The 16,382-nt window shown below is 34.4% G+C and overlaps 1 protein-coding gene across 4 annotated transcripts in view; it reads left to right on the top strand.

Moving 5' to 3' along the window:
* Positions 1 to 16,382, top strand: part of LOC128871695 (very low-density lipoprotein receptor-like) — a 228,849-nt gene that overhangs the window by 90,357 nt on the left and 122,110 nt on the right. For all 4 annotated transcript variants that reach the window (XM_054113657.1, XM_054113656.1, XM_054113655.1 and 1 more), the window contains 3 exons: positions 30 to 362; positions 7,383 to 7,601; positions 10,464 to 10,818. In XM_054113657.1, coding sequence (XP_053969632.1) covers positions 30 to 362; positions 7,383 to 7,601; positions 10,464 to 10,818 — 907 coding nt within the window. The remainder of the gene's footprint in view (positions 1 to 29; positions 363 to 7,382; positions 7,602 to 10,463; positions 10,819 to 16,382) is intronic.

Here is a 16,382-nt window from a genome sequence, read left to right as displayed (position 1 = left end):
ACCATTCCACTTTTAACTTTTACTTCCAGCTACAAACTGACCGATAACAAAACCTGCGTAGACATAAACGAATGCGAAGATCCGGGTGCTTGCTCGCAAATCTGCATCAACGAAGTTGGCGGCTTCAAATGTGAATGCGAGGCGGGCTATATGCGTGATCCACGCAACCACACACGCTGCAAGGCGACTGAAGGCCATGCATCCCTGCTGCTGGCGCGCCGTCATGACATCAGGAAAATCGCCTTGGACCACATGGAAATGACATCGATTGTGAATAATACAAAATCGGCAACTGCATTGGACTTTGTCTTCCGCACTGGCATGATATTCTGGAGTGATGTATCCACACAGAGCATTTACAAGTGAGTATTGCGGTGTTGGGGGGAATGAGAGTTGGACAAATGAGAATGAACAATTGATAATAGCAATGAATTCCGGAATCAATTCAATACTCTATAGGAATGAGACTGTTGTGAATACTGCATGCAAACAAAGCCAAGTTAATGGCGGAAGAAAGCAGGCATGAATATGTATTAAAATCTCAAAGCAGAGTCATATTTCCTCATCATCATTTCATTATAGCTTCTCAATATTTTGCTTGTCTTAAATGTAAAAAAATCTTACATATGCGTGAGAGTAGTTATAAAATTTACTTTAATTCCGCAAATCTCCATAAAAAAAATGGGTACTGCTTTACCATCAGAATTACAAAATTTATTTTGCTTTAAAACTTCCGATCAAAAGCAGCTGAATTAGCTCAGGAATTAGCTCCTCTTAATATTCAGACAAACATTTTCATTGATAGCAATGCAGATATTAAAGCAATTATGGTTCCTTGGACTAACTCGGAAAGTGTTCAACAATTCAGATCCAAAATGAATGAACTATGCGGCAATGAGCAGCTCACTATTTACTAGATACCAGGACTCAAAGCAATAGATGGAATGGAGAGACTCGATGAGCTCGCTAAGCAGGTATTCGCTTCCCGAGATGGAACACATCAGAAATATATTCATCACTCTTCTTTCTGAAAACGGAGCTGAATGAGGAACTATGTTAACTCTGGGAACACAGTCGATATGAGAGCACTGAACTTCACACAAAATTGTCAAAATTAGACTAAAGACTTGGAAAACGAAAATTACAGACTTTATTTTATCACTCTCTAGAAACGATTGCAAAATATTGGTTGGAGTACTGGCGGGACACTGTCGCACCCCACATAACGCAGCCAAAATGTGCTTAGTCCAGAGCGTTGCGTGTATCACTTGCAGCGAAGCGAATGCTAGGAGTACTTTGGAACACCAACTTTGCCACTGCCCTGCTCTGCGTAGGACTCCACTCGATTTGTGCCTAAGGTCAACATATTTCTCATCCTTGAATGATGTTGGCAAAAGGCTTAACGGCTTGTTGAAACTCGCGAAGGCGTGCATTAAGAATTACATAAAATAAAAATTCGACTCCAGATACATAGCACTAGCAACACAATGGACCCTAGAGGTCTAAGTGAGATCTTTTTACAGATTAGTTGGCACTACCAAACCTATGACTTCCGTTTAGAAATACCTTAAAATGCTCTCTCATTCAAGTGCTTACTAATTTTTTTATCGTTTTTGCGGTTGCAAAGAGTGGATGTGGCAAACAAATTGACCGCTTTTATTTAGTTTATCATAAGTTGAGCATTTTCTTTGCGATTTGATAGCTCTGAGGCTTTTTTAATGAAATTGTCTTTCAAAATTTTTTTTTTCACAAAAGAGAGAATTTAAGTGAAAATTTTAACAAAAGCTTGAAAATGTCCTAATATCTCTTAACTCAAAAGCTGCTATTCCGATTGAGCCAAGAGTATATGAACGTAAGGCGGCAGAATATACCTTTCGAACGATATCCGCAAAAGCTCAGTTTTCTTTCTCGAGTGGATTTTTTACCAATAACTGCATAAAGACCTATAAAACATATTTTTTTTGACTATTTCTCGCAAATACTTCAGCGAGGCCAAACGAATGTAAAAACCGTCTTTTTACCGAGGTAATAATGTTTATATAAAAGTATAAGTATTTGTATACTATTGTAATGATAGATCTTAAGTTGAAGTGAAAGAGCTCCGCCATATACATATATAATATTTTCAGAGCTGAAGCTTTTGTGTCCTTTCGGACGACATGGCCTACGTAACACTCGTCTGCCTTGAAGCTTACTTGAGAATACATTCTCTACTCCTGTATCTTTTCGTCTATCACTCCCTGCTTATATAGCTTCTTAAAACTAAAATCACTATTTTTCTATAGTTTATTAAAAGAGTGTGCATTTTTGGTGGAAAATTTCAACTCATCAGTTCGCTCTCGAACGGGTATTTTTTACTACCGTTGAGAAACTTTGCAAAAGTAAGCCTAAAGAACTGCTAACATGTACCTTAAAACCCCCTAAGGTTCAACAAGGTTCATCGAGAACTAGTTTTAGCGAATAGGAAAAATTTCAACCAGAGCTCAATTGTTTTTTAACCAGCTACAGTATTTGTATCAAGGTATCTGAAGCTCTTCCTCTAGAATAGGTGATGGTTGGACTCCGATGGTGGCATTCAAAGAACGAGAGTTCGTAGAAGCTCTCTTAAATGTCGCTTATGGCTCGTCTGTATACTGAGAAGTCCAGTGGATGTCGAGTAGGGTTCTGAGTCAAATCGGTTATGACAGAGACATCCTTTAGCAGTTCTGATATAAGTATTTTGGCAGGTCTGTAGTCTCGTCCACTGTCATTCCCATGGCAGCCGGTTCTACGTTACTGGAATGGGTTGGGTTTTTCCCGACTAAGGGCAGCTGCTCCAGTAAACTATTCCTGTCTAGTGTAACTTACCCCGTACCCCTCGTCCACTGTGCCACTAGTTCCAGTCGACCAGATGGACGCTTCATAATTTAGAACTGGTCGTCCGTATTAGTTGGGAAATCAGAGATGTTGGGAACTCAATTGGCTTAATTAACCGATTTTATTTTTGCACATTAGCTGGAACGAATTGTAGAAGAGTAAACTTAATAAAAACGCAAAAAAAAAGTCTAAAGTTGGTCAGTAATTCGATTAACCAGATTAAGAGGTCGCGTCAAGAACTGACAACTCGGTAGAAACTGAGAGCGCTTTACCATTTACATACTCTTGATTTTGCAGCTTCAGAAACCGAAGCTTAGGCACTTAACAAAGAAAGCAAGAGATGTGGCTCACACAGAACTCTACGGACAAATACAGTACTTTTACTTATATGTGCCTAGCTACTAAGAATATAATTAAGAGTTATAACCTTAGTTAAATTAAATAATATCGAATTCAGTAGAGGCTTGCGAAATATACTAGAACCAGATCTTCGCTCAGAAAACTCAGAAATTCGACAGTGTAAAAATAATGGCTCTACTCGAAAAATTTAGTTGCATAAGATAAACATCCAAAAATGTATTTCAATTCACACACAGTTCCTACCGCACCCTTTAGTGCACAAAATGGTTGCATTTCTACATCAGAACCAATTTCTCATGCAGCCATAATGAAATTAAATATTTATGCGAATATCCCTTCTCTGCAACATTTGGACTTTATCAAACACCTGGACGTTTGATTAATGAATGCTTGCATGTGCGAAAGACAAACAGTAATGGATACTCATTAAATATTCACGGTTTTGGGTTTACAATATTCAATTGCATATTTGTGCAGTTACTTTACGAGCTTCAAAACCCTTTGCACTTTGCGAAGATACTGCACTGACCCCACGGGCCTTTCGGTTTCACATAACATTCACGAACTGCCAAATAGCAAACACACAAATACTTAGCTCAAGTTAATGAGTTTCCCTTGAATGAAGGGGCGTATGTACAAACGTACATAGTACATACAGGCATTCACCAGCTCCATACAAAGGTCAGTTAAGTGGTTTAATGAGCTTTGAACGCATCAGAATAGCTGGAACGTTTAGTTAGTCACATTTAAGGAATTAAATGGGTTTCGGCAAATTTGGTTTTGGTGGATTAAGATGAGATATATACTTTGGCTTTTGAACATAACACACCTCTACCACATCTGCCACCCACATGCCAATACAAACTTATACGAGTACATATATTTCCAAACTCAACTACACAATCGTGATCGCTGCTACGAGTATGAAATTTGATTTCAATCACCGATTTCGCTTTAGATATTGCGGTTGCCACTTGACCTTTGACTACGGGTGGCATTTATTGACGCATCCACAACTTAATTGTGCTTTAATGGCAACCACAAAGATGGATTGAGTTTTGAATTGCGGTTTGAATAGCAGAAAATTGCCAATGTATGCGTGTTCACTGCAAGCTTTGAGCCTTGAAGGATGTACAGCAAATAGCTGAACTACACTCACAGCTTCATATGCGCTTAGAGACGCAGAATTTAATTGCGCTAGAGTAATTAGAATAATGAAGACATCGAGCGAATATGGCACATCAGAAGGTAATGTGAATTTTGAAAACGCAGCAGCTGCCGTAGCCGAATGGATTGGTGCGTGACTACCAATCAGGAGTGCGTAGGTACGAGTCCCCGTGCATGAGACGGCAAAATAATAGAAACAGTTTTTTCGAATAACTTTCGCCGCTCGCCAGGCAATGGCAACCCTCCGAGTGTATTTCTGTCATGAAAAAGCTCCCCATAAAAAACAGAACCGACTTAAAGATTCCTCCATTTGTGGAAAAACAGCAAAATGCGCGCTACAAAAAGGATGAGAAGGTCGGCCAAATATCACACAGAAGTGTACGCTCCAAATATTTTTGTTAAACTAAAAACTTCTGAAGTACAGTGCAACAAAAACCACACATTTTTGTTACACAGGAAAAATTGTATTTACAAGTGAAGCCATAGTCTATAGTAATGCTGCGTGTCTCAGTTTGGCACTTTCTCATCAACTTAGGTTTTTAAGGGACTTGAAAGCTTTGCAATATAATTTTTTAATTACTTTGACTCACTCTATGATATAATATTAATATGGATACCAAACGAAATATGGATATATCCTCAAAAAAATGTATGTTTTCTTATCGCCGGGGTAAATATAGATTTTTACAGCCTCCACTGCGTATACTTTATTTCATAGGAAAAAAGTGCAACTATGATTTTTACGTTTCTATTGAAACAGGAAGTAGAACGAAGTTGAAAAAGTTGAAAAGCAAACAAACACTTTTTAAACCTCTTTTTAATGACTTTGTGGTCAGGATTATAAAAAGCTTCTTAGTAGGATTATTGCTAATTTGGGCAGCGTCTAAATTATGTTAATTTTTTTTACTTGTCGACTTTAGTATCAGGTCAGTCCATAAGTTCGTGCGTTTTTTAAAGGTGGTTTTAAAATTAATAAAAAAAGTGTTTAAAGTATTTATTAATCAATAATACTATATTTTTCTTCATTATTTACCATGTCTTCCTAAAGTTTAGGCAAATTTTTAATTCCCTGATCAAAAAATTGTTTGTCCTTAGAGCCAAAATACGCTTCGATATACCTTTTTATAGCTTACTTTGAGGAGTAGCTCTTGTTACTCATATGGGATTTAAGTGCACGGAAAAGGTGATAATCACAAGGTGCAATATCCGGAGAGTATGGTAGATGCGGCATTAGCTCCCATCTGAGCTCGTTCAGCTTGCCTAATGTTTGCGTCTATTCACTAAAGATGCTGATGGGAATAATAATCAGCAGTTTTCGTCTGGTTTGGTTCCAGAAGTTCATAATAAACAATACCGGCCATATCCCACCTAATAGACAGGAGAATCTTCTTGGGGTGAAGGCCATCTCTAGGGGTCGGTTCTGGTGTTTCATCTTTATCTAACCATTGGCATTTGCGAACGGATTATTGTAAAGGACCCATTTTTCATCACCAGTAACGATACGGTTCAAAAAACTTTCATTTCATTTATAAAAAAATACAAAATATGCCTCTTATACGTGTTCGAAGATTCCGACTTATTTTTTAACAACACGTGCTTCTATCCGCGATTAAAATCACTTGTTGAATGCACAATATATCAAAGAAAATATAAATAGTTCCGTTATATTCCCCGAATAATTTTTTGTGTGCAAAATTCGTACAAAAGTGAAATTATGGGTAAAATATGCACGAACTTATGGACTGACCTGATATAATAAAAAGTAAACTGAATGAGTTTTTAAAAATTTCAATGAAAAGTTTTTATGCAAATTAAAATTATACTATATTCACTTCTAAAGTTTACTTTTTAAGTAAATTTTCTCCTTTTTTTTTGAGGAAAATATATTTTTTAATTAATTAATTAAAAATTTTTGATCGCTTAATAAATTTGTTTACAATTTTTCTTCAAAAAAATATCTTTTTGATAAGCTTAAACTATGCTCTCATTGGAATGGAATACCATTAAGCACCTCAGCCCAGGCTCAGTGGCTATCTTCACTGACTGCTCCAGACTAAATAATAGAGTCGGCAGTGGCATACACTAAGAAGTTCTTTAGCTGAATTCTAGCCTAGGGCTACCTGTCTACTGTAGTGTTAAAATAAAAAAGCAGAATGTTTTCTTTGTATTTCTTCGCTTTTTGCTAGGCCTAGTAAATGGGATGGGAATAAGGAAGATTTACTTTCCACCCATCTATAGATTTTTCATGTTTATTATTGGGCCAGGGAAAATTGAAGAGGAGAAGTTAGTGAAACGTCTCTCTACAAGTATTCCTCGTTATTCCTAGCCTAATATCTTTAATGAGGCTTGTTTCTAATCAGTGCTTTTTTTCTCGTCCTACTCCTTGAAATAAAAAGACCTTAAGGTACTACCTCAATCGAATTTTATTTGTTATCGATGAAAGTTTAGTTAGTTTAGTCACAAATCAGTTAGAAGTAAAATATTTTGGGTGCTTTTCAAACTCTTTCCTTATTAAAGAAAATATTCAATACAGAGCTCAATGCAAAATATTCTTCATCTAAGAATATACATTTTTTTTAATCGCACTTACATAGAGAAGGATCTGCTATACCCAATCTCGGTCAGTGACAGATTTATTCTCAGCTCGACTTTAAGCATCCGCTCTGTGAGTGCACTTAGGTCCCATGCGCGTGTCTCAACATCCTCAACCAGTGAAAAGAGGACGTACTCTTTTTTAAACGCGTGATTGGAAAATAAATGCCTCTCAAATCAGTAAAAGTGGTATGGCAAGAACCCTACTGGCAACGACAGCAACTTAATTTTTTCCAGCGTTATATGAGTGTTAACTAAATTTTTTCAAATTAGATTTCATTACTTTTGCCTTAGCAACTCCTTAACTTGAATGTTTACTGACTATTGTCATTGCATTGATATTCAATAAATATTATATTAACAAACTACTTTTTATTCCTCTTCACTTCCGCAATGTGTGACCACAGAGCACCCATCGATGAGGGCAACGACAAAACCATCGTACTAAAGGAACACTCAGTGACATCGGATGGTTTGGCTGTCGATTGGATTTACAATCACATCTACTTCACAGACACACACAAATGCACCATCGAGTTAACCAACTTTGATGGCAACATGGGTAAAGTGCTCATTGAAGATGGACTGGACATACCGCGGTCGATAGCATTGGATCCGATAGAAGGGTGAGTAGATGAAGCAACACTGGGTGAGTTGAGAAAGACAGACGAAAAAATAAAAGCCGTACTCGCAATGACATGACATAAGCAACTAAAGTGAATGCAAAAAGAAAAAAAAACTGAATACGGAAAATGTGTGCAACAGCTGTTAGTACGCTGAGACAAGCACGAGCTGGCGTGTACGAAAACGTAACTGCTGGAGAAGTGAGTGGACACAGCTGATAGATATTGAAAAACCCTAAATGAATGTATGTATGTTAGGATGGCCCAAAAACATTTTTTTTCGTGATGCTACCTCCTAAATTTTTTCTATAGCCAAAGAAATGAGTCATACATATTTTTAATTTTTTTGTTTATTTAATATTTATCAATGCTGCCAATGCTTTGAAAACAAGCGTTGAATTTCAAAGAAAAAAAATTACTTTTCCGTAAATTGATATAAAATGTTCATCGAGCGATATTATTTTATCATCTCTTTTCGTTTCATTTCATAAAAGTCCAATAGATACCTTAAACAAAAAAAAAATTTAAATAAAATAAAAAACAAAAACCTGCCAAAATTAAAGCGAAAGGAAATTTAGTTAAATGCAAAAATTTTTATCTCGTAATTTTTTTTTTCTTCTTGACATCATTTTTTACCCGTTTATGACAAAACATTAAAATAGGAGATAAAATAATGTGCAAATATTCTATACCAAATATATGGATAATCGAATTTTTTCCCATGGGTTGGTGCGTAATTACCATTCGGAATTCACAGAGAGGTCGTTGGTTCGAATCTCGGTGAAAGCAAAATTAATAAAAACATTTTTCTAATAGCGGTCGCCCCTCGGCAGGCAATGACAAACCTCCGAGTGTATTTCTGCCATGAAAAAGCTCCTCTTAAAAAATATCTGCCGTTCGGAGTCGGTATGAAACTGTAGGTCCCTCTATTTGTGGAACAACATCAAGACGCACGCCCCAAATAGAAGGAGGAGCTCGGCCAAACACCAAAAAGGGTGTACGCGCCAATTATATATATATATATTAATTATATATATATATATATAAATTCAATTGCAATTTTCAAGGCATTGTTGGCAAAGCGCAAAATTAATCCTCCACTCTTGCTTTGCGTAACTTTTTTACTAAATAAAAAAAAAATATTTTGAGGGATGAAAATAATTATTTGGATCTTTACGCGCTCCATCACTTGTCTGTCTGTATACAGCAGCTGCCTGGTTCACAAATGTCAAATATGACTGTCGTAAGACGCCATTTTTATAAAATTTATTCTATAAATCTTCCGTTAGGATGATTAATTTTGCGCCGCCTTGTACTAGAAAAAAACAAAAACAGAAAAAAAGTAGGGAACTCAAATTTGAGCTTAGATTTAGGGGGTAGCAAAAGAAAAATAATGTTTTTAATGTTAAACTTTTAACAATAAAAATTTCTTTTCAACGATTAAGCAATAAATTTTTTTAAACCATTAATTTTTTAAAAATAATTGATTTTTTAAATTCATTTTTTAACAACAATAATTTTTGTTTTTTAATTAATGTCTCTACATTTCTTCAACAATTCATTTTTTAACAATAATTAGTTTTTTTATTACTTCACGATTTTTTTACAACAATTAATATTTTAGCAATTATTATTTTTTTATTACGTTTTTAGCAGTTTTTTATAATATTTTTTTTAACAATAATTAACATTTATTTTTTATTAATTTCTTTTACAACAATTAATTTTATAACAAAAGTCAATTTATTATTAATTTTTTAACAAGAATAACTTTTTATTTAAATAAAATTTTTTAACAAATTTGATTTTTGAAACAATTAACTTCTTACCAATAATTAAATTTAAAACCATTCATATTTTAGCAATCATTTGTTGTATTAAGGTTTGAACAATTTGTTTTATAGCAATTCATTTTTTTATTATATTATTTTTGGGTTTTTTATAATACAATTAATGTCTTAACAATAATTAATTTTTTTCACATCAATTAATTTTTTAGCAATATTTATTTTTGTATGCATTAAAAAAAATGTTTGCTACATCAAAAAATAAGTTTTTTAAATTTAATTTTTTAATATTTTTTATTTAAGAATTAATTCTTCAGGAATAATAATTGTTTTTATATTAACTAATTTTTAAAAAATTTTGTTTTTTCTTTAAATGAATTTTTTAACAATAATTCATTTTTTCATATAATTAATTTTTTTTTAAATTTGTTTTTAACGATAATAATTTTTTTTATTAATTTTTTAACAATTTTATTTAACAAAAATTAATTTATTATTATTATGGATTCTTTTCATCGATTTTTTTACAACAATTAATTTTTTTTATATTTTTATCAATTTTTTTACAATAATTAATTTTTTAATTTTTTATTAGTTTTTAGTTTTTTTTTAGTTTTTTTTATTGAATTTTTTTTTCAATTAGCTTTTTAACAATAATAAATAGTTTTTTAAGTTTTTAACAATTGTTTTTTGCAACAATAAATTTTTTAACAAAAATACTTTTTTGTTTAATTTTTAAACCATTTTTTTTGCAACAGTTAACTTTTTAACAATATATTTTTTTTTTTATTATTTTTTCACAACCTCTTTTTTTGCCATCCTAATGTATGTATGTACTTATATAATAAGTCAATTGTTCCACAAAGGAGCAGACTATCAAAGTTTTAAGTTAAATAAATGCTTACACATACTTTTACACACACACAACACCAACTCAAACCACAGTTTCTCAATTCCAAATGCTGCTCGCCTCTTAGACTCATCGCTGCTTAGTCTCATCTCATTTACTTCTACTTTTTATGCATTCTCCTTAACGATATTCTTCGTTCCTTTTTCCTTCCGCACACACTTCCGGCAGTTGGATGTACTGGTCCGATTGGGGCGCCTCACCACGCATCGAACGTGCCGGTATGGATGGTTCCCATCGCACGACCATCATCAACTATGATGTTAAATGGCCAAATGGCATTACATTGGATTTAGTACGTAAACGCATATATTGGGTTGATGGCAAATTGAATGTCATCTCGTCAGCGAATTATGATGGTTCGCAACGTCGTCAGATTTTATACTCAACAGAATACCTGCGTCACCCCTTCTCGATAACTACATTTGAGGACAGCATTTATTGGACCGATTGGGATAAGCAGACAGTTTTCAAGGCGAACAAGTTCAATGGCAAAGGAGTGGAAGCGATAACGGCGCTGCATCAGGTGGGTGGCTATAATCGTAATGTAAAACAAGTCATGACAGCATAAGATACGACTATGTTGTAAAATTGATATAGCGCGTTAACCGACATGCTGTATACGTTTGGGTATGCGCGGAGATGAGCAAAATATTTCGTATGTAAGAAGAATTTTTTATATGTATTCCTCAAGCAGCAGTGAGTAACGTATTCGCTATTAAAGTGATATGATCAACGCTTTGATGGTTGTAAATGGCATTTCTCATTAAAAGTAGTAAATAGCGAGTCCTTTCCTGGATTACATTGACCCCATGACATAAATTAACTCAAGTAGAGTGATCAACAAGGGCAAATAACTATGAAAGTATTATTAGCAGTGCGTTCGATTTGAGCTTTAATATACCAAGCTAAGGACCCAGAACTTAGGTTGTGTTGGTGATATAGGAAAAAATCAATGCATCCCATTGTTCAGGTTACTTCGTTGCCGACTGTACATCGACTGATTCGACGAGCGTAGAAATACGAGTGAAGCGAGCAGCCAAAATACTGGCATGGACGGCTAAGAAGGCTAAATTCGATACGGACTCAACTTTACATACCCACGCACAAATTAGGAAAAAATAATTTGGGCTGGCTGTTAGTTTTTGGAATCAAATAAAAGCATAGGCAATGAGAGTTATAGCTGGTCTCAGAGGCATGAATGGAAATTTAGTATTAACATAAAAAAATGGGCGTAATTTTGTCTGATCTCAATAATAATTATGTTGGATTTAACTGAGGTGAGTCTTTCGAAGATTTTAAGGAAGAAGAAGTTGGGCTTATAGGCCGATAGTCTTTCGCAAATAAGTGGCTATATTTACCTGCTTTTAGTATAAAAACAAACCTTTGAGAGTCTGTAATTCTTCCAAACAAAGCTGAACTTCCAACTGTATTTAAAGATGTCCTTCAGCTGAGTTATGAGGGATGAACTTCTCTTTTGCAAAAGCGCTGCAAATATGCCATCCTTGTCTGTCGACTTCAAAGGCCTATAAAATGTTAGAACCCATTCCACTCTAGATGCCATGATAAGGCCAAGTTTCGTTGTTCTCGCCTGTTTCCGTGGAAGATGCGGCGTCTGTGATCTTTTTACACCCAGGAAAGTGGGTTTTAGTGAAAATCTCACTCGTTTTCTTTCCCTCCTTGATCCATTCGCCTGTGGCTTTGCGGACCAGTGTTGGAATAAACGCAGATTTGGCTGGAATTTTTCAAAGTTCTGATGCTTCCAAAATTCTGTTCAAATTGCCGCATAACTCTCGCCAAGAGCCCTTTTTGGCCTTTCTAATCTCCTTTCTGTAGAAGCTGCGTAATGCGATATACTCCCTCCAACAGCCATTACAATCTGCAAGTTAAGCTTAGCACTTAGCAAAACACGAATAAACTGCGTAGGTTTTGTAACATTTTCAACCTTAAAAAGTGTGGCAGATCAAAAACTTACCAGCCTACTCAAATTATCTGAACTGTGTAATAAAGACAAAACATAAAGCTCTGAAGCTCTTCATACGAATACGTGGTATCACTATGGATCCATTTTTGGTATATGTGCCGTCTACAGGATCAGTCAGGTCCAACCTAACCTAACTGAGGATAGGAGTAGCACGCCTACCAAGTTTGAAGGAATTTTATTAATATGAAATAGAGATACACGTGGGTGTGACACCGCTTATAATAAAAAGTTCTGAATGTGTTTATCTTCAAAAAAGGTGGTCTGGTATTTAGGCAACCCAGTTGTGGCCCGCCGTGGCCGTGGTGCGTGACTACCATTCGGAATTCAGAGAGAAAACCTCGGTTCGAATCTCGGTGAAAGATCAAAAAATTAAGAAAAAAAATTTTCTAATAGCGGTCGCCCCTCAGCAGGCAATGGCAAACCTCCGAGTGGATTTCTGCCATGAAAAAGCTCCTAATAAAAAATATCTGCCGTGTGTGTGTACGCGCCAATTATATATATATATATATATACATAGTTGTGGCAAATTTGATTCACTCTGCTGTACCAATGCGACCAAAGTAAAAGTCGGAGCATTGTCCGAATGCACCTTTTTAAAAGCCCCCAAAATTTAATTCGAATGCGCCATGGAGCACATCTTTCCATTAAGCTTTTGAATATAATTAGGCAGTAATGGCCCTAAGCTCCGTGAGGTCTTTCAAAAGTCAAATATTAAATCATACAATGATTTACCAACGCTATCTCGAGACGACTGGATTAAAATAAAAACTTTAGTACCATTCCTACGGACAGATCTGAACTAAGTAAAATACAAAAACTATCTTCTTTTAATTTTCAATGTCGCTAGTCGTAGAAAATTTCAATGGCGTCACATCTCATCAAAATTGATTAAGTTCTCCATAAGCTAGGCGAACTGATATTTTATATTCAGATAACTTCATTCAGGATACAAAAACATCTAACTGAAACCAACAGAATAGTGGTCAAGTACATAGAAAGTACAGAGTAATAGTAAAAAAAATAATATTGCAAAACTAAATTTTGGTTTAAACATTTTTCATTTAAACTGTACGCTGAAAAACATACACATACGTACATAAGTATGTACATTTTTCTACCATAAAAGCAAACTTGCATTCTCTCGAAATGTCACTATATTTTGCCTCTAACCAAAGGAGTTTACAAAATCCTGCTTTTGTATGTTCTTCACCTCCAACGTAGCGCTTCGGGTCACCACCAGCACACAAATTTTTCCTATGAATTTCACACGTTTTTCGTGAAAAGTTCCTCATGAAATTTATTCTATTTATCTACCTTTTTTCATTTTTGCCTGTAATTATTCTTAGCTAAACTGCCAAAAAAAAAAAAAATAAGAAAAAAATGAGGAAAATAAAATTATAAAAAGCACCCAGCTTGCCAGCTACTGACCCACATTTAATGCTGCTAGAAAGTGTCACAATTTCTTGTTGGAAATAAAAAATTCAACGCCAACTATAATAAATGTGCCAATGCCCGGTGGCTGGTAAGCGGCACGCAAGCTAAAGCATACTCACATACCTACATACACACAAACTTCTGCATAATCTTTGTTTGTGGATGCGGCTGCCTTCATAGTAATCTAACTTAAGAATTTCTTTGAATGGGTTATTTTGCTTGTGGTAGTGGGTGAATTGGCAAGAAGAGGTTCATATGTGGCTGGCAGGTGCATTTGGCATACACACACCAAAACGTATATATAAGTAAGCACCCTGTAGGGAGAACCAGAGACTTATTGAGACTTATTTTGTTTTTCTCATATGGGGCCCTTGAGAATTCAAACTTGTTTAGTGGCAACTGAATTCGTAGTAGTTGAATAAAAATTAAGTTCTCTTGTTTTAATGGATTACCCAAAAATACAAAAAAATAAAAAATGCAAATTTTTTTAATTCAAATTTAATTTTATATATATTAGTTCAAGAAAAACTGTAGAAATTTATAATTACATATATATATGTATATATATATATATTTAACAAAACACGATTAGAATTTTCGCACCCAGACGCCTTTAGGCCACGTCTAGAGAACTGCGAAGATAGGCTCCTAAACCTGGGCAGAGAGAGCTTATGAACTCTTACTGGATACTTTACGGGGTATTGTGGGAGGGAATAAATCAGACTTATAATATAGCATAGAGAAAAGAAAATTGTTCGCATTTTGTAAGTAAATAGCCGATAGCCATTAAATAAAAATCAAGTCGATGGAGATAGGTAATCGATTATAAATCGAAAGTAAAAGTAAAAAACATATTAAAAATTTATGGTGAAAGCAAAAACTCGATGAAAATGCAGAATCGATTAAAACTCGATGGTAAAATGAATCAGTTAAAATTACAATAATAATCAGAAAAAATTGATAATCGATTAAAAATTAATTTAAAAAATAATAAATCAATCGATAATCGATAAAAAAATGTATACTAAAATCGGCAAATCGATACCAATTGGCAGTAGTTTAAATGATCGTTTTGAATGATATTGAAAGGAAAACTTCGAAGAAAATGAATAGTCGGTTAAAATTCGATGGTAAAATTAATAATCAGCAAAAATTGATAATAGATTAAAAATCAATTTGTAAACTAATGAATCAATAAAAATCGATAATCGATAACAAATCGATACTAAAACTAAAAAATCGACACAAATTGAAAATCGTTTAAATGATCGCTTTGTATGATCGATTAAATCAATAATCGATTAAAAATCGATGGTGAAACTAATTACAAGTAAAAATTGACAATCAATTAAGAGTTAATTTAAAAAATAATACAACAATAGAAGTGGATAATCTATAAAAAATAGATAATAAAACGTTAAAAGTTGATCATTTTTTAAATGGTCGTTTTTTGTGATAATTTTAAATATATTATAAAATTCCTTAAAATAGCAATTGGATCAGTAATAGGTGCGTCTTGCCACCTTCCGTGAAATGCCACATTGACGATAATCGTGAATTGTCCCATTGATAGACTCTCCATAATAAATAAACTATGTTGGCATGTCAAAATTAAGAGAGAGATTAAAGAAAAAAGTCTTATTTATCTAATCAGTTAAAAGTTCTTAAGTAAATTTATTTCGTCATAGCTGCAAGCAAGCAAACAGCATGCAAATGCAAAACCGGAAGATTTTCCTGCAGGGCTTGTATTTAGATTCATAAATATATTATATGTGTACATATACAAGTATAGTAGTTGTACACAAAAGCTGCAGTCGGTATTAAGTACCTCAACTATGATACTTTTCATCCATAAAATAATATAGCGGAATTTTCCATCGAAAATTTACTATTCTTCCAAATCCAATTGAGTTTATCCTAAACCCAATAAATGATGATGCCGTTGGCGCGATGGCCAATAGATGTGCTAGCTGCAGGAGTGGCGAACGGGGGATATGTATGAGGCTGTGGGTTCACTCAGAATGTTAAATAACACCAATTTGTGTCACCTGCAGGCAGTAACACGTGCGCGTGAGTTTATGAAAAGTTGATTTGGCGCTGCAGCTAAGAAAAGCAAAAATAGTGAATGACATTGCTGAAATTGGAGGTTTAAATGCGAAAAACGGACGAAAACTAAGAAGTTTTCATATGATTCGATTTTTTTGCTCACACCATGGAAATGCAATGAATTCTTAACGAATTGGGAAATAAATAAATAAATGTAGGTCTGTACTTGTAGCAGGTTTGGTTTCGCATAAAATTATATAATATTGATTAGACCTTAAATTCAGACTTAAAATATTTGTATCGGGATGGGTGCCGAAATTTTTTGGCAACCTTTATTGTGCTATATTTTAAGACGTAATCGAGTGAGTTTGTGTGTGAGTACCATTTGGTTGCCTCTTGCTGAAAACTCATAGTACGCAGAAAGCAACAATGAATAGACAAAGTTCTTGCTAATAGCAGTCGGCCTCCATCAGATAATGACAAATCTCTGAATTTAGTTATGCTTCGAAAAAGGTTCTCATAAATTAAATATATGAGTCATGCCACGTCAAGTTAGGTAACCCTGTTCACGGGAAAGGTTATAATTAAAACATTTTTCTGTGCGTGGAAAGAGGTGGATTCAATAT

This window comes from Anastrepha ludens, chromosome 2 (genome assembly GCF_028408465.1).
Source record: "Anastrepha ludens isolate Willacy chromosome 2, idAnaLude1.1, whole genome shotgun sequence".
Taxonomy (NCBI): Eukaryota; Metazoa; Arthropoda; class Insecta; order Diptera; family Tephritidae; genus Anastrepha; species Anastrepha ludens.
Note: the sequence above shows the minus strand (reverse complement) of the source record. Positions and strands in the feature narration are given on the sequence as shown.